At 49.0% G+C, this 26286-nt stretch overlaps 2 protein-coding genes across 2 annotated transcripts; both read right to left on the bottom strand.

Annotated features, from left to right (window-relative positions):
• Positions 1-129: 129 nt before the first annotated feature.
• SPCS2 (signal peptidase complex subunit 2) lies at positions 130-5012 on the bottom strand. Its single transcript, XM_027906850.1, has 5 exons — positions 4908-5012; positions 2045-2128; positions 1577-1738; positions 707-840; positions 130-390 (listed from the first exon to the last, which is right to left on the bottom strand). The coding sequence occupies exons 1-5, from the start codon at positions 4944-4946 to the stop codon at positions 204-206; spliced, it is 606 nt and encodes a 201-aa protein (XP_027762651.1). The 5' UTR covers positions 4947-5012; the 3' UTR covers positions 130-203.
• A 2314-nt stretch (positions 5013-7326) lies between these two features.
• Positions 7327-26112, bottom strand: RNF169 (ring finger protein 169). The gene is made up of 6 exons (XM_027906842.1): positions 25731-26112; positions 17419-17495; positions 14006-14152; positions 13260-13363; positions 12502-12601; positions 7327-11690 (listed from the first exon to the last, which is right to left on the bottom strand). The coding sequence occupies exons 1-6, from the start codon at positions 26110-26112 to the stop codon at positions 10512-10514; spliced, it is 1989 nt and encodes a 662-aa protein (XP_027762643.1). The 3' UTR covers positions 7327-10511.
• Positions 26113-26286: the final 174 nt, after the last annotated feature.

Below are 26286 nucleotides of genomic sequence, written 5' to 3'. Positions count from 1 at the left end.
AAGTCCAACTTGAGGGTCTGCCCTGCAAGCACACAGCCCAAGCTTAGCCATAAGCTTCAAAAAATCTTGGATGCAAGATTAAAAATCCAAAAATGGAATAGGATTTCAGGACAAAAACAGAGGCCATGATTCGCTTTCTTTGCCATTCGACTTTATTGGTGTTAACTCAGCACGTTCCCGGGAAGGTGGGACGGTGTCTGGGATCATTTTGTTTTCCTCTCCAGGGCCAGACTGTCGTGGAGCTTGGACACCTCTGGCTCGTAGGCTTCCATGACTAACGTCCCGTTGTTATCGAAGAACTTGGCGATGGATTTGGTGAACTCGGCTTCCCTCTGCTGCTTGGTTTTCCCGCTGATGAACGTCAGCTTCAGGGTGTACTTGTCATCAAACCTGCAGGGAGAGTAGAGAGGTCTCAGAGCAGGATCCCAGCTGGAATCAGAACCCTCCCAGGCTGGAGTCCCCACCTGGGCACCCACGGCTACAAGTAACACAATCTTATACTCTGATTAAATCAGGGGGTTTAAAGAGAAGCAAAATCCATTTGTGGCAGGAAACAATTTGGCACCATTTCTAGACCAGGACATGGATTTTTGATAGAGATTTGTAGATTTGGAAAGGAAAGGGAATATTTAGGGTGATGCTCTGAAGGGATAGGGGATGGAAATGGTGGCTCTGGCTAAGCCTGGGATGTTGGAGCAAAGGGTACCGTTTGAGGCTGGAGGAGAGTTGCCAAACGTCGTCGGGGTCCATCCCTGCCGGGTCTTTCCTGTGAGCCACGAGGAAAATACTCTTCTCCTTGTATGAGGTGTAGATGGTCAGGATTCCCATCATCACAAAATACGTGCAGAGGAAGTTAAGGAAATCAGGAGTTGCAAGGACAGGCAGAGAAGTCCCTTGGATCCCCTCAGAGAGACTGTTTAAGCACCTCTTGTGACACTCCGTTCTCATGCTCAGCTGATACGTCATCAGCATGAGAAATTAATAACGAATTCTTACCTTTAATAATTACAAAATTAATTTATTATTAACTCCCTAGAAGTGTCCAAGGCCAGGTTGGACGGGGCTTGGAGCAACCCGGTCTATTGAAAAGTGTCCCTGCCTCTGGCTGGGGTTAGAGCTGGAAGGTCTTTCATGGAATTGTTTAGGCTGGAAAAGTCCAACTGTTTCCTCAGCACTGCCAAGGCCACCACTAATCCTTCACCCTGCTGAACCTCCCAGAGTGGCCTCAGCCCATGGATCCAGCCTGTCCAGATCCCTCTGCAGAGGTGCTGGCAAGAATTCCCTCTGTTCCACTTTTCCCTTTCAGTATCTGACCTGTGGTATTAGGGAAGAGCAGACATGTCTGTAACCACACTGTGGATAGAATAAGAGAATGATTTGCCCTGAGGTCACCCAAATGTAGGTGCATCATATCCAGACAGGCAGGAATTTTCCCATCACATGAAAAACTGTCTGATTATCAGCTGACCTCGGGACGAAAAATTCCCACAGGCCTGAAAACAGGAGAGACAAGGGTTTCCTTCTTGTGGAAGATCAAAGCCTTTTGGTAGAAGTGAGACAACATTTCTAAAGGATATGAGACAACACAAAAAGCAAGGACGGGTTTGGATTCAGGAAAAGGATGCAGGTAATCCCAAATCAAAGCAACAATTGCAAAGAGACAAGAGATTGTGCAGATGAGGAGGCGGCCGTCAATCAAGCGGAAATTTTCCACATATTTGTACTTTTCCAGGAGAACCTGTGGGAGAAAATGGGTGGCTGACTTAATTTTGTGCTTTCCGTGAATATGACAAACTGTTTCTGGGAAAGGTTTAGAGGAAACAGCCTCCATGAGATGGGTATACTGAGCAGAGAGTTCATGGAGAATTAATGTCAGGCATCCTGATAATTTGCTGATTAACACTGGGAATTAAGCACAATCCATGGGAATCACAAGAGATGCTACAGGCCTGGCAAGGATAGGGGCACAGACAACCCCAAAAAAGTAGAAAAGAAAATAAGAGCGTTTCCCAAGAAGGAAAAATTCAGCAGTAGCAGAAGGTACCTTTTTGGCAGAGTCATCCAGGGAATTTTTCACGGCTGAACCGTCCCATTTGTCAATTTTCACTGGCTTGTCATCAATCTTCCACTGCAAAGGAAACCAAAGGGAGTGAGGAGAATTTCATCCTAGTGCCCTTGTTCCTGCCCTGAACACAAAGACAGGAGGCAAACCAGAGAGCAGCTGCCAGTTTGGGAAAACCTCAGTGGAGACAGAGGGAATCTGGGACCCAAAAGCCCCCTCGGCACCACTGAACCTGTTGCCTGTGCAGGTTCCAGCTCATTCATCTTGTCACAGGTTTGAAGGGGCTTTCTACATCAGCTTTACTCTAAATTTGCTCCTACATTTGCTGCCATCCCCAGATTGTGACTGAATTCCTGCCATTGAATGTATTCCCTCTGTTACACGTGGACTCTTGGATGGCAGGAGGAAAATTCCAAGAACCCCCAACTATCTGTGTACAAGGGGAGAATTAAAAAGCACAAACAAGAAATGAAGTTTCAGTCAAACCGTCCTCCAGGATGAAACCAAAAGCTTCCGTTGCTCTTCCGTATTCAGGTTGCCCAACAACAGTGCCCAGATACAACAGCTCAGCTTTTCCAAGGGGTTCGCCTTCCCCTGAACTATATTATTTTTTGAGCCCTGTGTATTTTAAGTCATTCCTTATTTCAGTTGAGTGATTGGAGATGGAATTTTAGCTGCCAGTAGAGCAATACTCATTTTCCCTCATGTTATTTCCTGCTCCTACAGTTCCTGAATTGGATTATTAACCCCTAGTCCAAGTCTTTGAGTAACACCACCAACACCCAACCCCCTGCTTCCTTATCCCACAGAGAAATCAAAATGCTTCCAAGAAACCCATCCAGGCTTGACCTCACTGCTCCCAGTTATCCAGTTTGAGGACTTTGGAAAGGAGCTCCAAAGGCTTCCAAAGAAAAACTCAGACTTTGGTTTCAGCCTGATGGAGAAAAGGAGAAACCAAACAGTTCAAAACACAGTTTTTTTAAGTCTGGGTGTGTTTTGACACAAACTTAACTTTTTTTCCCCCCAAGGATTATTTCTTGTGCTGCTTTACGTTCCATTCAGTTTTAGGCTGGGTACCTGGCTTGGCTCTTTAAATATTCCACTGGAGTTCCCAGCACACTTTGGGAATTACAAACATCAGTAATCAAGTCACGAAGTAAAAACAGGTTTGTTGCTGCTGCAAGAGGAGCACCAGTGTAAAAACTCTTCAAGGGGAACAACATTTCTGTGTCTAATCTGTGTTTTCTACGACAAGGATGAAAAGAAAGAAACCTCTCCTTTCTAAAATCAGGAATTTTTCAAACTGGGACACGAGGCTGGAAGAGCCTCAGTGGATGATGCACTTCTGGGACACAGAAGGCAGTTGGTGTTCAGGAAGTGGTTTTAGTCCTGGAGCCAACTCTTGGTGTTGTGCTTAAATGGGTATTAATTAGATCAATTCAGTGTGCTTTAAATGGGAGAAATCCCCAGGGGTTTCCTGATGAGGAACTGTGGCCACACCGTCCCAAATTCTGTGTCTGCACACACTGAGGTGGCCCTAAAAGCACTCACTTAACAGCTTAAATCTACTGTTCCAAAGGAAAACCATGGAATTCTTAGGAATGCAAGTAAAACATCACCTCAAACGTGCAGGAAAACTATACTCTTTAAATCCCAACTGCAAGTCCCTGTGTTTTGAAGTTCAGTACAAGTTGCCAAGTCCATCCCTCTGGAGATACAACCATAGATACAGACACAACCAATTCCATCTCCTTGGGAAGCACAAAAAGAGCCTCTAGCTCCCAGGCTGCCAAGTATCCCCAGAAGCTGGGACACAACATCTGGACACCGAGTTGAGACCAAAGCTAATCCAAACTCAAGGTACTTTACACTACTGGGGTGAGACTGGGATTGCCAGATCTGCTCCCCCCAACATTCCAGAGAATCATGGAATACCCTGAGCTGGAAGGGACCCACAAGGATCACTGAGTCCAACTCCTGGGCCTGGGGATGCTCAGGGATGAGGATGCTCAGAGGTGAGGGAGGGATGCCCAGGATGAAGGAGGGGATAGCCAGGATGAGGATGCTCAGGATGAGGGGGTGGATGTCCAGGGACAGGGTGGGGAGATAGGAAGGAAGGCCGGGATGCTCGGGAATGAGGGGGTTGATGCTCAGAAATAAAGTATGGATGTTCAGGGATGAGGGGGGATACTTGGGATGAGGGAGGGATGCTCAGGATGAGGAGGGGGATGCTTAGGGATGAGGATGTTCAGGAATGAGAAGGGGGGATGCACAGGACTAAAGGATGGATGCTCAGGGATGAAGGGAGGGATGCTCAGGGATAAGGGAGGGGATGCCCAGGGATAAGGGGGGGGATGCCCAGGGATAAGGGGGTGATGCCTAGGGGTGAAGGATAGGTGCTCAGGGATGAAGGGAGGGATGCCCAGGGATGAGATGGGGATGCCCAGGGGTGAAGGATGGGTGCCCAGGGATAAGGGGGGGATGCCCAGGGGTGAAGGATGGATGCTCAGGGATGAAGAGAGGGATGCCCAGGGATAAGAGGGGGATACCTAGGGGTGAAGGGGGGATGCCCAGGAGTGAAGGATGGATGCTCAGGGATGAAGGGAGGGATGCCCAGGGATAAGGAGGGGATGCCCAGGGATGAGATGGGGATGCCCAGGGGTGAAGGATGGATGCTCAGGGATGAAGGGAGGGATGCCCAGGGATAAAGGGGGGATGCCCAGGGGTGAAGGATGGGTGCCCAGGAATAAGGGGGAGGATGCCCAGGGCTGGCGGGGGGATGCCCAGGGGCCCAGCCGGGGCAGGGTGGCGGTCGGGGCGGGCCCAGGAGCCCCGCCCGCGGTACCTTGTCCAGGAGCCCGTTCCGGCCGCCTTTGGCCGCCATCTTCTCACTGTCTCCGCCCCCGCCCCGCGCGCGACACCTGGGCGCTCCTGATTGGCCGCGCGGGAGGAAGTTACACCCCGTTCCCCTCGCGCACGCCGCGAGGCACGCTGGGAAATGTAGTCCCTTCCTCAGGTTATTCCTGTAGGGTACGGGGTGTCCAAATCATGGAATCACGGGATAGTTTCGTTGGGAGGAACCTTAAATCCCGTCCAGTTCCATGGGCGGGGACACCTTCCACTACACCAGGTTGCTCCAAGCCCTGTCCAACCGCAAAAGGGCTGCCCGCAGTCCCTGTCCCTGGGGGGATTTCACCGCTGTGCGGATGCAGCACTTGGGGACACGGGTTAGTGGAGGCCTTGGCAGTGATGGGGGAACTGGATGGCCTTGGAGATATTTTCCTACCCTAACTATTCCATGATTCCATGATCTTCAACAGGTCTGTTGTGTGGCCAAGCCACGAGGCTGGACCCCGATGCCGTGGCTACAGAGGGGCAAATGCCACACAGATACTGCTGGGGGTCCCTTGGATTCACAGCTGGATTAACCCCACCTCAAACCCAGCTGCTGGGAGAACAGCCTTGGACTAAACGTGAATTAGCCTCACCATGAAGTAGGACTTTGATCTCTTCCATGTTTTATTTCCATCTCAGCTCCAACGGTGGTTCCATCTGGAACCGCCAGTGCAAGCAGGACCTGATACTTCCCTGCACTGACTGGGGAAGAGAGGAGGGAAGAGAGGCAAGAAATTAAGGTACTTTTTGCAGCTACTAGTAAATAAGCCAGCACATCTGCCTTCCCTTTGAAATTACTCAGGATTGCTGGTGCCTTTACTTTTTGGGCTCCTGTGTTACATGTGGGTTCGAGGGTAGAACTGGATCCCTGCCCTGTGGGGATGGAAGAGAGCTGAGCCATCCAAGGAGCCATACCATCACTCTGCTCACAACTCTGGCCTCCAAAAGAGGGAATCCAGCCCCAGGGCAGGTCTGGAGGCAGCAGGAATTCCACATGGTGTTCGAGATTTCCCCTGTAACCATCAGCGAGGAGACGGCCAAGCCATTTTCCCCCTCCTGAGGTAAGCAAATCTAGTAGGAAAATTGGATCAGAAAATCCAATCTTGTCCTGGATTTTCCATCTCATCCACCCCTGCCCAAAAACTGGAATCAGAGTGGCTGGGACAAGCGATGGGAAGCAATGGAGGATGCTCACTGCCCACTAGCTGCTTCCCTACATGAAAAATAGGTCGTTACACCCACTTTCACCAATTTTTCCCCCTGCAAAACATATTAGGAAAAATTCCTTCCCCAAAAGGATTGTCCAGCCCTGGCACAGGCTGCCCAGGGCAGCAGTGAGTGCCCATCCCTGGGGGAATTTAAAAGCTATGTGGATGTGACACTTGGGGACATGGTTTACTGGTGGGATTGGCAGTGCCAGGGGAACAGCTGAACTGGATGATCTTGAAGGGCTTTTCCAACCTAAATGATTCTCTCTGATCACTCAATAACCTCGCCCAATTGGCACAAGCAGCAGTAGATCCCGCTTGTCTCCAAGCACAGCAACTTTGGCAGAAAACAGGGATTTCACTGTCAGAACCTGGTTTTATTCTGTTTGAACCCCGGCCTCTGCCCCGCAGTCTCTCCCAAGTCCTGGTTGCTGTTAAAACGTACAACATTATTTGTACACATTTGCTATTTTGTCGGCGTGTTTCTGGTTTGTGACAGTTGTTTCACAAGCAGGATTTACTCTGTTTCAAACAAACAGAAGCCACAACATGAGGGATTGCCTGCGTGTCATTCCACTCACACATTTCACACATGCAAGTCAACGGTCCTTCGGTGCCTTTTGGAAACATTCAGGTGGTTCAGCTGAGACCCAAAATGACCGTGGAAAGTCTTGTCACCAGCCCAGTGCTCCGCTGGTGAGCTGAGAACGCGAAAGCACAATTGGAATTTTTCCACAAATGGAAAAGCGCAATATAAAGCATTATTGGAAAAAGAAAAAAAAGAAAAAAAAAAAAAGTGTAGCGACACCTAGGTTTGTTTTGAACAGTTTGACAGCAAATCCCAATCCGTGCCCAGCTGAGGGTTTTTCCATTTGCATAGTGAAGAGCTAATTTTAGAGCAGATGAGTTGCGGTGTTTTCCACACATGGGGAGGGGCAAAGTTTGTGTCAGGTGCGTGGATCATCCCAGTTTCCGTGCTGTGCATCTACCCAGCTCCCATCCATGGATGTCCATCATGGACAGTGGTTAGTTTTGCCCTCAGGTGTGAAACGGTCCAGGTTTTCCTGAAATGCTTCCCCTAATGCACGGGACAAGCTCTGTTGGAGGGTCTCTCCCCTCGGAGCATTGCTAAAGGCTTGGTTTTTAAAATCAGTGAGAGTCTTTAAGGCTTCAACCTCCCCCTTTGCTTTCATTGAGAAAATACTTGTTCAAGCTACACTTCCTGACTGCTGTGCACTGCAGGTACAAGAGCATTGGAAGAGAAATACTGACAATATAGAACAACATCGTACAATCACCTGGTATGATCCCTTTTGGCACTTTTCCTTCATTTATCTGATCTCGCTGGCTCCAAACACGGACCCTTCCGTGTGGCTTTTCCCAGGCAAAGAGCTCCAGAGGGTTAGAAAGCGACTTTCTGGAGTCAGCGGCATCTTTGGCAGACACAAGTCATGGAACCAACCCCAGCTTCACATTCTGGGAGGATGAAGGCTCCCACAAAGAATGCCTTCATCCCAGAGGGAAGGCTGAGGGTTAGGAAGGACTTTCCTAAAGTGTGAATAAATACGTGGTTTAATCTCAGGCCTCTGCACATCTTGCAAGAGGTATTTTCCTCCTCAGCTGGCTGAACTTCTGGCAAAGGTAGTGCCATTCCTGACCTTTTTATGGGAGAGGATGGGAACTCCTACTCTTTTGAGTGTAATTATTTACAATTTTTGTGTTTTTTTGTGCAAGCTTACACAGACTTCGAGAGTGTTAAATTAATAAAACATTCATCCTGTTTCGCATTGCCGCAACCCTTCCATGCTTGTGATTCCACATCCAAAGGTCTCCTTAAATGTGGATGCCACAGCCTGTGCGTGATGCTTGGGGAGTTGGGATCTCTGTTTTGGAGGGAGCTGGGGTCCCATGGAGGTTTTTTTGGCTGGGGACAAACTCCAGCTGAGGCATGCCTCCCACCCAGCTCGGATTTGGAAAGAGGAAATTAACGCACAAACCCCCAAAATATTTATAAAATCTTTTCCAAAGGAGATATTTAAGACACTGGCCTGGTGCATTGGGCTGTGAAATCTGTTTGAAGAGGGGAAAGAAAAGATACATTCAGCATTTTTTGTGGTGTGGCAGCCCAGGCCTGGCTGAACCCACACAAGAAGTGCCATGAGAAAGAAGGAAACTTCAGGGAAGTCTGAGTGGGACTGCAGGGATTAACTGTGGAAAAATAATTCTAAACCTAAATGCACTTGGGAAGTGCATACTTTAGCTCAAAATTTTGGAAGAAACCACGTGGATTCTCAGTTAAAGCTGTGGCTTTCCCTCCTGAGCTCCAAGGACACATCGAGGCCATTGCTCCTTCTCTCTGTGCTGCTCTTCCAGGTCTGGCCAAAGCTCTAATTCCTCAATTCCCTTCTAATTCCCAGCTGGAAAGAGGAGCAGCATTCAGTTTGGGTCAAAAGTGCCTGATTCAAGCAACCTCTCCTAAGGCTCTGAGAGGGCCTGGAATGCTGGAAAGGCAGAGCAGGCCAGGTCTCACCAGTCCTGGGGACAACTTTAACCATCCAGTAGTTTGTGTGGCAAGGAGATCCAGAGATACAGATATATATTATGGAATCATTGCTATAAGATTTCTCCAAACAAAAGTGTCAATCTTTCGAAATATAGTATTTAAAATATATAAATTTTATCCATTAAAATATAAGATTTCTCTTTTTTTTTCCTTTTTTTTTTTTTTTTTTTGTAAAAATCCAGTTCAATTAGGGAAACAAAAAAACTTGCCAGGGTCCTTGCAGTGAAAAAGAAAACCAGTTCCTGTTTTCTTTTTAACCGTTTTAAGATGGAGGGAGAAAATTCAACCGTTCTTAGACAGAGGAAATTGGGTAACAAATGTTCTTTTAGATCAGATCTAGTTTTTTAAGTCCACTGGGTGTCCTCCCTTCACACTATCCATGGAGAAGCTTGCCCCAGCACTGTGCTCATCCCCCAAAATCTCTGGCACATGGGTGGGCAGGTGGGGAACGCCACAGCTCCGCCCTGGACAAAGATCCCTGTGGGCTCCAAGGATCCCAGTGAATACCCTGCAAGGCACCTCTCAAGGATCGAGGTGGAACAGTGTTGTTTGAGCTCCATTACTGGAAATAATCCACAGAGTTAACGGATGGATGAGTGTTACAAACATTCAAAGGGCGGGAGGCCACATCTGGGCAGAGAACACATGCTCCACCAAGCCCAGGCTCCGGGCCAGCTCTGCTGCAGGCCCAGCTTTGTGCCTGGAAGTGGGAATTTTTAGTGCATTGCTCACCTGAGCTTTTTCAGTGGTTTGGACCTGGAGCCAGGGAGCTCAGAGCAGGGGAAGCCCTCTGGAAGGCTGGTCTCCCATCCCAGCTCCACAGCCAACCGCTGGGTGCCTGGAGAGCGCAGGGATGCGTCAGATCCCTCAGGATGCCTCCTCTGGGACATGTAAGAACAGGTCTTAGAGAGAGAGCTCTTAACCAAGCAAGATCCTGAGGGTATGTGTCAGCAGGGAGAATGTCTGCTGAACAAAATCACCCAGCTGGTATTTCCCTTCCTTCAGTGTTAGAGGGAAGAATAGGAAATCCTCTTGGCTCGGAAGGGGCAGGGACTAGGAGAAAAGCTCCCTGGATCCCAGCGCCCAGTGCTCCACCCAAGCTCTCTGCCCTGTCACTAACACAGAATTACAAGTCCCTATAAGGCTTTTCGGTAAAACCCTTATTTTAGGTCTCTTTTTTTTCACTTCTTTTGGTTTTTTTACATCAAGAAAGTGACGTATGGTCTGTACTGCTGGTGCAGACAGTGAGATACATTCATTTTTAAGTACTGTTTGGGATTTCCTTGGAGAAATATGGAACAGGCTCCCTCCCCAGCAGCCCTCAAGTCATTTGACATGGATAAGGCCCTGACTCCACAGTCTGAGGGAGAAAATCGGGCAGGCAGAGAGGAGAAGACTGTAAGACAGAACAAACCTAATTTCCATGAGCAGAGCTCAGATTTCCCTTGGCAAGGGATGGATGACGTCCTTACCTCGTACCCCATGTTCACAACCCTCCAGGCTGGGGAACCCACATGAGTGTGGAGGCCTTGCAGTGTATTCACAGGGATAACAACTCCTTCAGACCAACAGACCAGAAAGGATTTTCTTTCCTCGTTCTCTCCTGTTTTTTTTTTTCAAATCTGAAAGGACTCTGGCTTCTCTCCGAACTGGACCTACTAACGCCTTACCACTGGAATGAGAAAACAATGGTGTGGGTGGAAGTAGGGCAAAAAATAGTTTTCCTATAAGACAATCTGATAAACCTCATCGTCCTCTAGAAAGGCAGCATGGCCCACCAGTGCTACTTGGCCCCCAGAGTGCTCTTGGAGCGCAGCAGGTACCGATCCACTCGGACTTTCCGCCTGTCCACTGTCCTGTTCTCGCTGTCGAAAATCCGCTGGAGGTGCAGGGCCAACCTCCTGTCCTCCTCCTCCTGCTGGAGCTTCTGCTCCCTCTCCCGCACCTCCGGAGGCACCTCCCCTGCCGTGTGCCTCAGTCTCTTGACGGAGCCGTTGTGCTCCAAGTGCTTTGTTTTGCAGCATCTCTTCCGGCCCCGCCTCAGGAGCGGCGGCTGCTCCGTGATGATGTTTCCGACAGAATTGCAGGTGCTGTTCTGCACGTTCATCAACTTGCTGTTGTTCAGGTACTTCAGCTGCTTTTTCGCCGGCGCCTTGGCGGGGACTCCGAGCGTGCTGCTGTCGGGCAGCGTCGTGCCAACACCCACGCTCAGCATTTTCGGGCCAAGACTAAGACAGGATTTGTCCACGAGTTTTAGGTCAGGGCCTTCAGACACTCGTGCGTTCAAGGAGGTTACATTTGATCTCGCATCTGCTTCGGAAGCGCTGTCATCTGTTGTTAAGGCCTGTGAACCCTTGTTCTTGTCGCTCCCTCTTCCCAGCTTCATTTCACTGATGGAAGGGAAGGAATCCACCTTGAGGTGAGGCTCTCCCACTGTGTCAGGTGGAAGGTGGTCATCCTGCACTTGTGGCTGCTCTTTAGTGCAAGTGCTGGAGTTGGTGATGTCAGGAACCGTAACGTCTTCCACGGGCTCTGAGGTCAGGGATGTGAGGGTCGCTTTAGAGAGAGTCTTTTTGATCTGACGCTCCTGAAATATCTGCTCCCATTTTTTCAGTATCCTAGGACTGGCCTCGTAGGTGGTCGGCTTCTGCAGGCTCCGGTTCAGGTTCCTTGGGGTGGATTTGATGATGAGAGGGCTGAGGACTCTGCCGTCGGGAAGCCTCTTCGGAGGAGTACACGGGGAGCAGACGATGGGCTTGAAGTGGTTGAGCTCCTCAGAGATGCTGTCATTGCTCTCAGGGCTGATGGAGCGTTCTGGCTTGTGCAGGGCTGAGAGGGACGACACGGCGGTGAGGACCAGGCGCTTCTCTGCCGTCAGGTCCGGGGCCGAGAGGCAGCGGTTGTTCTGCGTGGACGACAGGACCCCGATCAGCGGTGTCGATGTGCCAGTCACGGGCAGCACCTGAAAGGCAAGGCAGAACACCCAGGATATTGGTCATGGAGGAGAAGGACAAAGAATGTGAGAGGGAAATAGGAGAGCCCGAGGTCACTGTGATCTCTGGACACAGCCCCTTCCATGGTCAATTCGGGGCAAGAGCAGGACACACCGGATCCAGCCCGATTTGGGTCTCAAGTTATGTCAGTGCAAGAGCTGTTCTGGCTGCAAGTGGCAACCCCTCCAATGGCAAAATCACGGCACGGTTTGGTTTGGAAGGGACCTTGAAGATCATCTCACTCCAACCAGGTTGGATGGGGCTTGGAGCACATAGAAGGTGACCCTGCCCATGCCAGGGGGCTGGGACTGGATGAGCTTTAAGGTCTCATCCAACCCAAACCATTCTACGATCCTATGAATCTCTTCCCATGGCATGGAAGTGTCAAAGAACATATCCTGACATCAGGAAAACAAATAAACAAGTTTTGTTCTGTTTAAACAGCTTTGAAGAGAAAGGGAAAGGAAGAAAGGATTATTTTCCTAAACTTCCATAAGATTTTTCTTTAATTGGCTGCGGATTCCGCCTTGAAAAGAAAATGAATCACAAAACAAAAGGCTGATTACAATCCTTCCAATTAGCCTCCAATAACTCTGTCACCTGTCTGCTTTTCTGCTCAGCAATTCCCAACCCATCAGGTTTTTGCTGGGAAGTGACTGGCCCCAGGGCAATAACACAGCACCACAAACCCCGTGTTTCGTATCTCCAGATTACTGGTGCTGTGTAACCTCAGATAAGAACATTTACATACAACAACCTGCTCCCAGGCGCTGCCTGTACCTTTGCTTTGTTGGCTGGGGCTGATCTCTGCCTGCTCTTGGATCTCTCCTGAATGGTGTCGTTGCAGCTCCGACTCCTCTCCAGCTTGGCGGTTAAATTCCTGGAAAGCAGATGGGTGGAACGGGATTGTTCATGGCCTTAGGGACAACCAGCTCAACAGCCCTGGCAGCTGCTGGGAGAGACATCAGCCTTGGCAGCACCTGACTGTAAGAGATATCTCCCATGCCCTCTGGGAAAGGGATCCAAGAATCTTAGATTGTGTTCATGGGCTCCCCCCATGGCTCATAATTAACTGAGGTCAGAGCTAATGATGAAGCTGTGGAAACCTCTTTGCTTCTTATGTGGAAACACACTTGGTTATTCAGCTGCTTCCACTAGGTTAAGCAACAGCTTTTTAGGGAAAAAGCTGTCTGGGACTGATGGTCTCTCTTCATGTCTGTGTTGGAGAAGGATCCAGCACTCCTGAGTTCATCCCACAGGACTCTGATTTCTGACTAATGATTTAAATCTACAGGCAATGATTTTTGTGCTTCATGGGGTGAACACTAACTTCCTTGATCCCCTGGATTTTATAACAGGCAGGAAGTAAGCAGATGGACACCATGTCCTAACAATGAGCCTGCTCTAAAATTCCAGAAAAAAAAAAAATCACTTATTTTGGATTGAAACCACCATTTGAATTAAAGCATCTCAGGTGTGTTTAGAACAAGTTGAAGGAACATCTTTAAGGGACACTGAATAAAGTCTCAGCATCTTACCCTGAAAGGAAAGCAAAGGAGGTCTTGGAAACAAAAGCCGACCGATGAGTTTGCTTGCCCTGGAATGGTTCTTCATTCTCTGAATCCGAGAGACGTTCAGGAAACTGAAGTCAATCAAGGAAGAGTTAACTGACATGTACAACAAAGAGAATAACTTGGAAAATAAAACTCTTTCTTGCAAAGGTGTTAAAGACCCCAAAGCCCTTGTTTCTGATTGTACCGAGAGGACATCAAGCATAAATAATGCAAAAATAAGCACACAGCTCCTATATATAGTCACTGGATAAACTTATTTACTGATCAAGAAAAAGTGAGAAAATCCTACAGTTAAATTCCTACAGGGTGTTCATTACTCAGCCCCCACAGATCAGCCCATCAAACTGAAATTGTAAGAGCATTTCCTACAGAGCCTCCCAACTGAAATGGGAAACAGCCAAGACTGAGCCTGAAGAATGTGCTGAACTTCAGAATCGTGCAGAAGATTCACAGGGAAGTGTTAATGGAAGTGCACATGGATCCTCCCAAAGCAGAGATTTATCTGCTGTGTTTGGAAGAGTCATGTGTTGGTGGGTAAAAGGGGGGACAGAAACCTCTGGAAGAACATCTGCCATAATCAACATGGATCTTTATCATCTGTTAGCTCACAGCCTTCAGGGGCTATAAAGGGTCAATCAAATCATCCTGGAAAGCCAAAGGATGAAAGCTCTGGATATGTGGATAGGAAGCAGAAGCACGAGCTTACTTACACACTCTTGGTTCACTTTCAGCACAACAGATTCATCCTTTTTCTGTTGTTCCTCTGTTTTTCTTTTCCCTACATCCATGTCATCTACAATGAACTTGTGAATCAGCTCCTCAGACGCCTTTTCTTCTTGTAGTTTTTCTTCTCTCAGCTGGAAAGAACGAAAAAAGAGTATTTATAATATATGAAGTCCTCCACACAAATTGGCAATACCGATAGTCGGGTCACAGCATTAAATTTTGTGCCTTCAGGGTAGAGCCCCTGCTTCTCTCTCATGATAACATGAAGATTGGTTTGTTTCTACAACACACTTGTGTTTTCGACACAAATATCAGGGATTTTATCTTCTTTTCAGGACAACAAAGGCACTTAGACACAGGCCATGAATAGTCTACATATATCAGTAAACAGAACAGCCTCCCTCCTTCCTCCATCTAACCTCTGTGGATATGTAACACCATACAGGAATATTTAAGGATTTTGGGCAAACCCAGCATGTGAGGTGCCAGCACAAGCTTTGCTGACGGTGACCAGTAAAAAAGATAACAACAGGATCCCAATTAAGGGATACAAACCAGAATTTAGGTCCAGAATTTGGGCTGCACACAAACTCTAATGATAAAATCTGCACTAATTAAAAAAAAAAAAATTAAGTAGCCTTGTGTAAATTATCTCCCAGAGAATTTCTTTACAAATGCTAGCACATACAAATGTGCTGGGACGTGAGGACCAGAAACTGAAACAATGCAGTGTGAAACATCCACCCTGGGAGGTGGTTATCCAAGTAGCATCTCTGGAATACTGAGTGCAAGACCATCAGCAAAATTAGCAGCACAATTACCAGAAAATGCATTTTAACTTGTTTGTAGCTGTTTTGAGTACTGGAACTGCAGGGAAAAAACGCTGAACGAGCAGTAATTTTCTGTCCAAGAAACACCATCATTCCTGATATTAATATTTATTTCCAAAAGTTTGGCAAATGCACACTTGGTATCTTCACAAACTGTCAAATTTAGAAAACAGCTTGCAATTGGGATGAGTAAAAAAGTTTTGAAATGCTCCTCTCCCTTTCTCAGGAAAGCCAGCCTGGCTTATCCCCATTCCACAGGCAGGGGGAGCTGAGATGAGAGCTTGTGCTTCCAGACACAGAGGGAATCCCAATCAGGAAAAGCTTAGATTCCCAGACCTGAATTCTCCTCCTGCCTAATTCAGAAGTTCAGAGACACCAAGAAATCCTTGGTAAGTGACAACAGTCCCAATTTTGCCTCTGTAACTCTCTGATTGGAAAGGTTGGTCTGTTCTCCCACAGAACAAGTGACGGGATGAGAGGAAATGGCCTCAAGTTGCCCCACTGGAGGCTTAGATTGGAAAATTCCTTCCCTGAAAGGCTGGTCAGGCACTGGAACAGGAACCCCATCCCTGGAGGGATTTAACAGCTGCGTGGATGTGGCACTTGGGAACACGATTTAGTGGTGGCCTTGGCAGTGCTGGGGAATGGTTGGACTCTATGATCTCAGAGGGCTTTTCCAACCTAAATGATTCTGTGATTCTATGAGTGAGGAAACAGTGACTGCAGCACCAGGTGTGATTTCATCAGCAAAATTTCACTGCAATTTCCTCTTCGATGACGATTCAGAGAATCTCTCCCCCCCCAGCTCTTTCAGCTGAGTTTCATAAAAAGCAGGTTTAAGCTGGCAGGGGAAGGAAACCCATCTCTCATCTGGCAAGGGACAGAAAGGGCAAGGCAGGAGGCTGAACAGGAATGAGCCAGAACCAGGCCCAAAATGCCAGAAACAAGTTAAAACATTTCCTTGTGGTGGGTGGGGAAGGTAGAGGTGTTGGCACTGGACTGTACACAGTATCTTTCTGCAATGTTCCTATTAAAGGGTTATAGATCATGGGAGAGAAGATCATGGTTTAATCCTACCAGAAGATCCTGATATGCCTCACAGAATCCCAAAATGGTTTGGGTTGGAAAGGACATTAAAGCCCATCAAGTTCCACCCCTTGCCATGGGCAGGGACACCTTCCACTAGACCACATTGCTCTGAACCCCATCCAACTTGGCCTTGAACACTTCCAGGGCTGGGGCAGCCACAGCTGCTCTGGGCAATCTGTGTCAGGGGCTCACCACCATCACAGGGAGGAATTTCTTCCCCAATATCCCATCTAATCCTGCTCTCTGGTAGTGGGAAGCCATTCCCCCTTGTCTTGTCACTAGTTCCTGAAGAAAAGATCATCTACAGCTTCCTTGAAGGCATTGGAAGGAACCTTTAGATCATCTGTTAATACCTATACAAAAAAATTTATGTCTTCATCTTTAAGCCAAAGATGCCCTGAATCAACTCATCTTAAAGACTACAGTGAAAAATACAGTGATGCACATTTAAATTACTTAATTATATTTTTATAGCAGAAAGATTCCTGTGCACTTAAGGTCTGACATTGTTGCCCAAATCCAGCCGCTCCTCAACAAAGTGTCTCATCATTGCTGAGAATGCCACAAGCCCCACGACTTCACACACAAAGTTTCCTTCCCTTCCTTCCAAGGCACCTGGATGGGAGAAGAGTCTGCAGCTCTTGAGATCAGTTAATGAAACAGTCAGCCAAAGTTACCCTAATAACCTGCAGCGACATTTCCCATCAGTGCCACGGCTAATTCCATGCAAGGGAAGCAGGAGGGAAGGCCCTTCCACACTTTTTAACTGTCTCCTCACACAGATGCATTTCTCAGACTAGTTATTTACCTTAAGTATCACCTAAACAGTATTTTCCCACTCAGACAAGGCTGTTTTTCTAACTCAGCTTCCCAGCCCTTTCTACCCCTGTTGATATTTTCAAGTGAAAACCCAAAGAAAACTCAACAATGACAAACTCCCTGGGCTCCTTTTTCCCAGCAGGCAGAATAATCAGTGAGGGGTCGGACCCATCTCAAGGGAAAACACCATCACAGAGATCAAAAATCCCTTTTTAAATGGAGAAAATATTTTCATGGACTTTAACTGCAAACCAGCTGAAAAGCTTTTCCTCCCTTATCATTTTTTTGACCTTTAAATGACATTCTTTCCTTGCCTAAAAATAAACAGAAAGCTCTGGTTTGGAATAGTTTGTTTCTGAGAAGGATGTTATTGCAGGAGATACCTTATGCTGCAAAAGCCTTTATGGAATTACATCCACAACCAGTTGCTCCAAGGAAGGTACATTTCCATGTTCTGGAAGACAGACTAAGACAGCAAAATTTGGTTTCTAAATGCTAAAACAGCCATTTCCCGAAGTGGCTGAACAGCATAAGGGGAATAAATGACTTTTGTTACAGGGCAGGAATAAAGAGCCCTTCAGGTTTCTCTACAGGATGGCATTCCCACAAGAAATCCAAATTCTCCTGGAACAAAACACACAATTACCCAGAATACTGACCTTCCTTAGCTGGCTTTCATATTCTTCTCGGAGCTCCCCTGGTTTGCTTAATTTAATGGGTGCTCTGAATATAAAATCTGCAAAGAGAAGGGAAGAAAAGAAAGGAAACACTTTTTTAGTGCAGGATAATGGTGCTGGCCCACATTTCCCAAAAAGTGTGAGATCTCCATGGGCTGCACAAGAGGTTCTGCAGCACTTTTTCCAACCCCAGATGTTTATATTCCACCACTGCTATCAAAGCTCTGTTTAACAGGCAGGGACATCAGGAGGAGGGTGGCCAAGCAATCCTACTTCGCACTTCCAGAGTTTCCTTGGAGACTCTCAAGAGTCCTTGACAAGCAGTTAAGCAATCAGAGGAGTATTGGGATGATGTAAACACAGAGGTGAAGTAACAGCCTGGTGATATCACAGGGAATCTCAGTCCCAGGAATAAACCCAGGTTTTAAGCACAGGGAATCTGAAGGCTAGGAATAAACTCAGGCTTTAAGCACAGGGAATGTGAAGCCTAGGAATAAACTCAGGCTTTAAGCTCCTACTCCCAGACACCCAAAGCACACAGGCTGACAGCTGCAGCACAGCACCCTCAATTCACATCCCTGCTCTTCTTCCACTGACACCAATGCATCGGGAATGCTACCTACTTTCTGGATAAACAGTGCTTTTTCTCCTCCACATCCCTTTCCAGCTGTTTGCAGCATTATCCCACTGATCTGGAGCAAGCGCAGCCTTTTTTTTCCACTTGCAATTCATTCCCCGAGGTCAATATTTTGCTCTGTCTGTTAGGAATTCCCCTGTCCTGCTCCCACTTCCTCCCTTCCCCCTCGGGAATTCAGGAACCAAAAGGCTACTGGCACGGGGTTACAGTTTAACCTCGTGGAGTCTGTTGTTCCCAAAGGACTCCCTTCCTTCTGTCGGCCACAAAGCTCCCTCCCACTTCTGTGCAGCGCAAGTCTGGGCAAGTTGCACGACCGTTGGAGGAGCCTGGATGGAAAAGGGAACAACAGGAATAAAACAAGCCCTGGACAACCATCCTGGCTCAATCCCTATCAGTATTCCAGGCAGGGAGCAGGACAGCCCATCATCCCAATGTGCTACGGTCAGGATGGAACAGGTACGAGCACAGAGGAAACATCAGGAGTATTTCCTTCTTCCAGCTTGCTAAAATTAAAGGATATAAACCAGCAGCTCCATCACGTTTTCAGAGAATCACAGAACCATTTAGGTTGGAAAAGACCTCCAAGAACCCAACCTGTGACTGATCCTCACCTTGTCAGCCAGACCAGAGCACTGAGTGCCACATCCAGTCATTCCTTGAATACCTCCAGGGATGGGGCTCCACCACCTCCCTGGGCAGCCCCTTCCAGTGCTTAACAACCCCTTCCATGAAAAAATTTCTCCTGATGTCTAATCTGAACTTCCCCTGGTGCAGCTTGAGGCTGTGTCCTCTCCTCCTGTCACTTGTTCCTGACCCCCACCTGGCTCCATCCTCCTGTCAAGGGAGTTAGAGAGAGCAAAAAGGTCCCCCCTGCCCCTCCTTTTCTCCAGGCTGAAACTCCTGAGCTCCCTCAGCCACTTCTGACAGGACTTCCTTTATTTAGGAAGCATTTTTACTTGACCCAAAATGAAAGGTTCACAGTGGGGGGGAGTGAATCAAACGCCCAGTGACCTGTTGCCGACTGTCCTGCTGGGCATCCTCCGGTTCAGGGCCACATTTCCCTCCTCTCGGGGGACAGGTCACAGCCCTGGCGCCCACATATGCCATTTAATCACTCACTGAACCCCGTTTTCACTTGTCCTGCTTTCCACTGGTTTGCTTTTATCTTACAGAAGACTCCTGTAACTTGAGTCCCTCCCACTGAGGGCGAGTTCAAACCCTGTAGCCTCTGGAGATGGGAATGCAGAACAAATCACAGAGCATTTCTTTAATACTCCCTTCAGAAAGGAGAAAAATAATCTCATGCAAGCGAACATCAAACATATAGATTATAAGGCACTTTTTTTTAAAATAAAAAAACTGCTATTCCCTCCTCCTTGCACGCCTACGAAAGCCAGGCTTGTTTTTAAAGGAAAACTTCCCAAATGTCCCAACACGTGGGATAAAATTCCCAAGCAGAGGTAGTGCTGGGAAGGCCAGGCTGCATTCCTTGTTCCTGCAACCAGCCATGCTGGAAACCTTCCACTGGTTTCCCCAAATGTTTTTCCAGTTGCGTCCTTGAGCACTTCCAGTTGTTTGTGAGCTTTATCAAGCTGAATTTCCACTGGGATGCTCCTGACAGCAACAGGAATTTAACTCCCCTGCAGCAAACTTCAACTACTTCTCAATGGTTAAGGCTTGTTGCAGACCTTGTCTCCAGAGCTAAAAAGGTGGATTTTTTTTTTCCCCTTCAGGGAAATATACAACTGGAAAGAGGAGCCATGTCAACTGTCTCACTGCTCACAAGGGTTCAGCAAGCCAGAAGAGATTTCAAATAGTGGGATAACAATTATTTGTAAAGTTGTGCTGGTTTAGCTCAAGGGAGGCAATTTTACCCACAGTATCTTTATGCACCAACTTGAATATTTTATACGTGGGTCCAATTCTGCAGAAGAGATGGAATCAAAAATGTATGCATAGCTATATATCTGCATTCCACAGAATCCCAGAATGGGTCAGGTTGGAAGGACCACAGTGGATCATCTGATCCCACTTCCCTGCTCAAGGAGGGTCATCCCAGAGCACATGGCACCGGATTGTGTCCAGAGGGTTCTGGAATATTTCCAGTGAGGGAGACTCCACATCCCCTCTGGATAATCTGTTCCTGTGTGTGGTCACCCGCATAGGAAAGAAGTTCTTCCTCATCTTCAGGTGGAATTTCCTGGCCACCAGAACCAGTCCAGGTGGAACCACACCAGTCCTCACACTGGGATGCAGCCGGGAAGGACAGCAAGATGACCAGAGCACCACACGTGTTTCCCTGGAATATCTCACTGTGCCAGTCCTGGATGTTCAGGGTCAGGTGCTCAGCTGTGCCACAGAGAGCAACAAAATGGGCAAAAACGTGGAAGAAAAGGCTTTTCATGCGATTTTGCAGCAGATCTCCTGCTTGGTCTTCCTCTCAAGTGATGTGTGGGCCAACAGAAACGTTTTCTGAAGGGCTGCTGGGAAGGCTGGCACTGGGATGCTCCTTTCCAGCCCAGGTAAGAGCACCAAAACAGGATCAGACCTGGCATCCTGCTCTTTTATCCTGGCAGACAAGAGTTTCATTCCGCTGTGCTCAGCCTTGGAAAAAACAATTGATTTCTGCACTATTTGAGAAGACAACAGATTTTCTAATTATTTAATGCTGGTTTTCTTTATAAGAGGCATCTGACAGCCTAAATCCCCTCTGACTCCATCCTTGCCAGGTTGGAAGTGTGCCTTACACACCATCTCTGTGGAGCCACACTCCTGACCAGCACATTTTATATTTACTGGCAAAAGATCCAGAAACCTCCATCTGGCGAATTCAGCACCAGGGGCTGAATAAAAAGCTGCCAATCTGATTCCATCCGGCAAGTCAAAGCTGTGCCATGAGCAGGAGTGGATTTCTTCAACCCCAGCTTCCAAGGAAACTTCCAGCAGACGTTGTAACTTCCTTCTCCCCTTTACTCCTGGCAGGGATTAAAAAAACCCCTGAGGTTTTCACTACTTTCCCTTTTAACTCCCAGCAGTCAGTGAGTGTTTATTCTTGCAGCTGAAGGTGAGATTTTAAAATGTCTTCGAAACACAAACCAAGAAGTTTTGTGAGTGCAGAGAGGTTTGGAAACAGTTTTCCAAGAGGAGCAGTTTAACTAAATGATATGAAGATATGCCAACAGCTGAGATAAAGCTTCCCAACAGATTTGCATAGAATTATGGAATGTTTTAGATTGGGAGGGACTTAAAGCCCATCCAGTTCCACCCCCTGCCATGGGCAGGGACACCTTCCACTATACAATGTTGCTCCAAACCTGGCCTCTAACGCTTCCAGGGACAGGGCACCCACAACTTCTCTGGGCAATCCGTGCCCAGGGCCTCACCACCCCCACAGGGAAGAATTCTTTCCCAATATCCCATTTAACCCTCCCCTCTGGTAAGCCATTCCCCCTTGTCCTGGCACTGCAGGCCCTTGTCCAAAGTCCCTCTCCAGCCCTCTTGGAAGCCCCTTCAGGCTCTGGAAGGGGCTCTAAGGTCTCCAAGGAGTCAGTATTTTGTTATTTTAATTGGGAAGAACGTTTAAAAAACATTTAGAAGCACAGTGAGAAAAAAACCTTATTGTAGGTATAAACACTATTCAGATGGAGGCACAACTAGCTGGAAAAATATTTTCCAGGAGCTAACGATCCACTGCCATGCTAGGACAGCCTCTCACACTGGCCACTGCATCTGGTCCTAATCACTCTCTTCATTAACAGCTTGAATGGTAGATTAAAAAAAGAAGTGGTGTTGTCTTTAATCAGTTTGATATGGGGGGGAGAGGGGGGCAAATCACTCCTTTTCCCAAGGCAGGGATTGCCTTGTTCATCGGGATTGCCACTTCCAAACACTGTGGCCTTGAGATAAAAAACAACTGGTGACAGACTACAGAACAACAGAAACAACAGGAAATTAAGGAATCACCAAGAAATGCTCCAGAACTAGACTGGTCTGGGCCAGTGGGGAAAGAGGGAAACCACAGCCAAAAAAAGACTGTGAGGAAGAAGGGGGAAGTCAAGTTAAAAGTTTGGCAAAAACACCCTTCTATGAGCATCAGTTATTAATTGTAGTGCAAAAGAGAAACAAAAGAAATCAGCTGCCTTTGTAATAAGGGAGATTTTGATTAGACATTAGGGAAAGTTTTCCAAGTGTTCAGAGGCTGAAGCAAAGGTGGGATCCCATCCTGCTGTCTGTGTAGAGATGAGAGACTTGGGATGTCTGTGAGGAATGGTTTGGGTACACTCAGTCCTACCTCAGCACAGGGAGCAGAATTTCCCTGTCCCTTCCAAAAACACCTGGGGGTCTGTTACATAACCAGTCATTTATTGCAGCCCCTCAGCACTTAAAAGGCACTTGTAAAAAAAGAAGGGGATGATTTATGATGATTTATTCTCTCACTCCTAGAACACTTTCATTTTAGGAGTCTAAAGCTCTAAACCATCTTTATCAAGCCCTTTCCTTGGAAAACTGCATTTCTGTTTCCCAGTTCATGTGGGAACATTTGTTCTTCAGCAATCTTCCAAGCACTCTTGACATCATCTTTCATCTGAGATGGTAATGTCAGAATTGGCAGGCAAAAATCTATCAGTGCAGATGGGGATCCGATCCTGAAGTTTGGTCTTGTGCCTGCTGAGAAGACACAGCCACAATCTCATCTGTTTGTCCTTCTTCACGAGACTCTTTTCTTTTTTATTAGTAAGATACTCCATCTCCTTGGAAGTGGCCTCAAGTTGTGCCAGGGAGGCTTAGGTTGAATACTGGGCAAAATTTCTTCACTGAAAGGGTGGTCAGGCATTGGAACAGGCTGTGGGCAGTGGTGGAGTCCCCAGCCCTGGAGGGATTTAAAACCTGTGTGGATGTGGCACTTGGGGACATGGGTTAGCGGTGGCCGTGGTAGTGCTGGGGGAACGATTGCACTCAACAGTCTTGAAGGGCTTTTCCAACCTAAACAATTCTCTGACTCTATGAAATGTGAATGTACTTATTTTCTTACAGATCAGGCTGAGCACCTCCCTGCAAACACCTTCAGTTCCTTCTCCTTGGCCTGCTGAATCCTCACACACACATATGTGGTCTCCCAGCCTCCCATCTGCTGCTCCTTTCTTCCTTCCAAGACTTTCAACAAGCAACTGTTTTAATATAAGCTTAATCCATGTTTCAGAACAGAATTCACAGGATAATTCACGTTAGCAAAGACCTCTGGGCACGTAACCCTTCTGCTCAAGCAGAGTCACCAGGAGCAGGCTGGCCAGGTCCATGTCCAGGATGGAAACTCCACCTGGCAAACTTGTGCTGGTGCTTGGTCACCCTCATAGAAAAAGAAGGTGGCTCAGAGGGATCTCACCAATGCGTTTACATGACAAGTGGAGAAGACAGATCCAGGCTCTCCTCTGTGGTAACAGAACAGGAGGAAATGGGCACAAATTAATAACAAAAGAAGTTCACTGAACATAGAAAAATCCGTTTTTTGCTGTCAGGGTTGTCAAGCACTGGTACTGGTTGTCCAGGGAGGCCACAGAGTCTCTTGGAGATGGTCCTAACCCACCTGGACACATTCCTGGTGACCCTGCTTTGAGCAGGGCTTGGCTCTCCCTGCCAAGCTCAGCTATGCTGGGATCCTCCATCAGCCTCACTCATGCCAGGATAAACCACTTCAACTGCTCTCTCTCCCTGCAAGGAAGAGGTTCCTGTTTGCAATGGATCATCTGCCTTTGATTCCCACACTACGAGTACAACTTGGAGCATAAGAAAATGACAACCAAGACAATCACTCTGTGCCTTATTGCAAAATAGTCATGGAATGGTTTGGATTGGAAAGGACCATAAAGCTCATCATGTTCCAATCCAGTGCCATGGGCAGGGACACTAGACCATGTTGCTCCTTGAACACTTCCAGGGATGGGGCAGCCACAGCTTCTCTAGGCAGCCTGTACCAAGCCTCAATAATCTCACAGGGAAGGATTTCATCCCAATATCTCATCTAACCCTGCCCTCTGGCAGTGGAAAGCCATTCCCCCTTATCCCACACACAATTCAGGACAAGCAGAGAATTAAAACTAATTCCTTTTAAAGAAAACCAACGAAGACACTGCACAAGCATTCCTGCAGCATAGCTGGATACTCCCATCCAAGCCTGCCTGGACCAAGCGGAGTCCATTTAAGCAGGACTGACAGCACTGCCTCGGAGCAGAGATTGACTTGGGGAGTTCCCAGAGGAACCACTCCCATCCCTTTGGCTCAGCTCCCTCTGGACAGCCCGGCTGTTCATTGATTCTGCAAATCCTTCCAGGCAAAGGCTCCTTAAATCTCTTCCAGGTTAGCGGGGTTAGTTCAAACCACCAATTTAAGCTGTTTAAGCTCGTCCTGCCAATTCTTCCCGCAGCCAATTAGAGGATGCTGACACAAGCACGAACTGGGAGACCAGGAACACGCTCCGGGTCCAGCTAAAAGGATGTTTATCCGTAGCTTAAATCCTTGTCTGTTCCAGAGGGCTCCCCCCTGGCACGGCTTCTGGGTGGTCGATCTCTGCATCACCTCCCCAACCAAGAGATCCTGGTGCATTCCGAGAGCTCACAGCAGCACGGTGGGCATCTCCAGCAGCTCCCACTGGGAAAGAGGAACACCGCCAGCTCAGACAAGGATTTTGAAGGAAACACAGGGAGCGGTTTTCCAGGAGTTGAGGAAGGCAGCTGGTTTTGGAGGCAGGAAGGAAACGCGTGACAAGAAGCCAGGAACTCAGGAACGATGGATTATTTTATGCCAGCAAGGGAGCAGGACTTCCCACGGCGCATCCTTCCAGGGTGAGGGGCCGATGGGCACTCGGAGCATAGAGCTGCTGATCTGGGCACAGCGAAATGGGGAAATATCCCCCCTGTCAGGGCATCCCTTCCAGGGATTACGCCATCCATCCACTCCATCTCCTGACGCCACAGAGTAGGGGTGGGCTCAGCCCCGCCACCCCCTCACTGCTCGGTCCCGCAGGAATCGGGGGGGGGGGAAGGAGGGGGAGCAGGGCGGCCGAGTCCCCACAAACTCATCGCACCTTCCACGTTTGGCCCCGCAGGACATAGTGGGGGAAGAAGGGGAGGAGGGAATGACACCTGAGCACCCGCAAACCCATCGCCCTCCCCCGCCCCCTGCACTGGCCACGCCCCACAGGGTCTGGGCCCCGATGGACTCGGGGTAGCTGATTCCTGGCAAAACTCATCACTCCTCCTGCTCGACCCCCTGTCTGAGTCCCCGCGAACTCATCGCACCTCCCACGCTTGGCTCCGCTGGGCTCGGGGCGGGCCTGAGCCCCCAGGAACTCATCGCACCTCCCGCGCTGCCGCCCCCTCCCCGCGCTGGCCACACCCCCCTCGGGGCCGAGCCTCCGCAAACTCATCACACCTCCCGTGTCTGGATCCTCCCGCCCCCTCCGGCCCGTCTGAGCCCCGCAAACTCGTCGCACTTGTGGCGATCGGCGCCACCTCCCCCGGTCCGACCCCCGCACACCCCGCGCGTGGCCGCGCCCCGGGGGCTGAGCCCCCGCGCACTCATCGCGTCCCGGGCCACGCCCCCGGCCCCCCGCGCCCCCCCCCGCCCCGCCGATGGGGGGGCGCAGGTGCCGCCGCCGCACCTTGGTCCGGCGGCCGCTGCTCCCCGCCTCCTCCTCCGGCCGCCGTGCTGGCTGCGGGCTCGGCCTGCTGCCGCCGGGCCCGTGTGGAGAGGCGGCTGCGGCACAGCGGGCAGCACAGGCCCGGGCCCTGCAGGCAGCGCTGGGAGCAGGCGAGGCAGAGCGAGTGGCGGCAGGGCGGCGTCACCGTCACCGCCTCCGCCAGCGCCTGCCGGCACACCGGGCACTCCGCCACCGCCAGCACCACCCCGTCCTGCTCCTCCTCGGCCGCGGGCCGCCCCCGCCGCCGCCGCCCCCGCAGCGCGGCCCGGCCGCCAGCGCCCGCCGCCGCCGCCGCCATCTTCCCACACTTTGAAGGGCCGCGGCGGCCACGCCTATCCCGCATAATTCATGAGAGGGGCGCGCGCCGCCATTCACATTCATAGTAATGAGCGCGGCGCTCGCGCGCCCCGCCTCCGCGCAGACCGCGCCCTCTCGATGAATATTCATGAGGTGCGGTTTATAAGGACGGTCCGCCGTTCCACTCCTCCCGCAGCTGCCGTCCCGTTCTCACCGCGGC

Source organism: Empidonax traillii, unplaced genomic scaffold, assembly GCF_003031625.1.
Source record: "Empidonax traillii isolate 1590-97213 ecotype Southwest subspecies unplaced genomic scaffold, ASM303162v1 scaffold1365:size127568, whole genome shotgun sequence".
NCBI lineage: Eukaryota > Metazoa > Chordata > Aves > Passeriformes > Tyrannidae > Empidonax > Empidonax traillii.
This window is presented reverse-complemented; position numbering and strand designations above follow the sequence as displayed.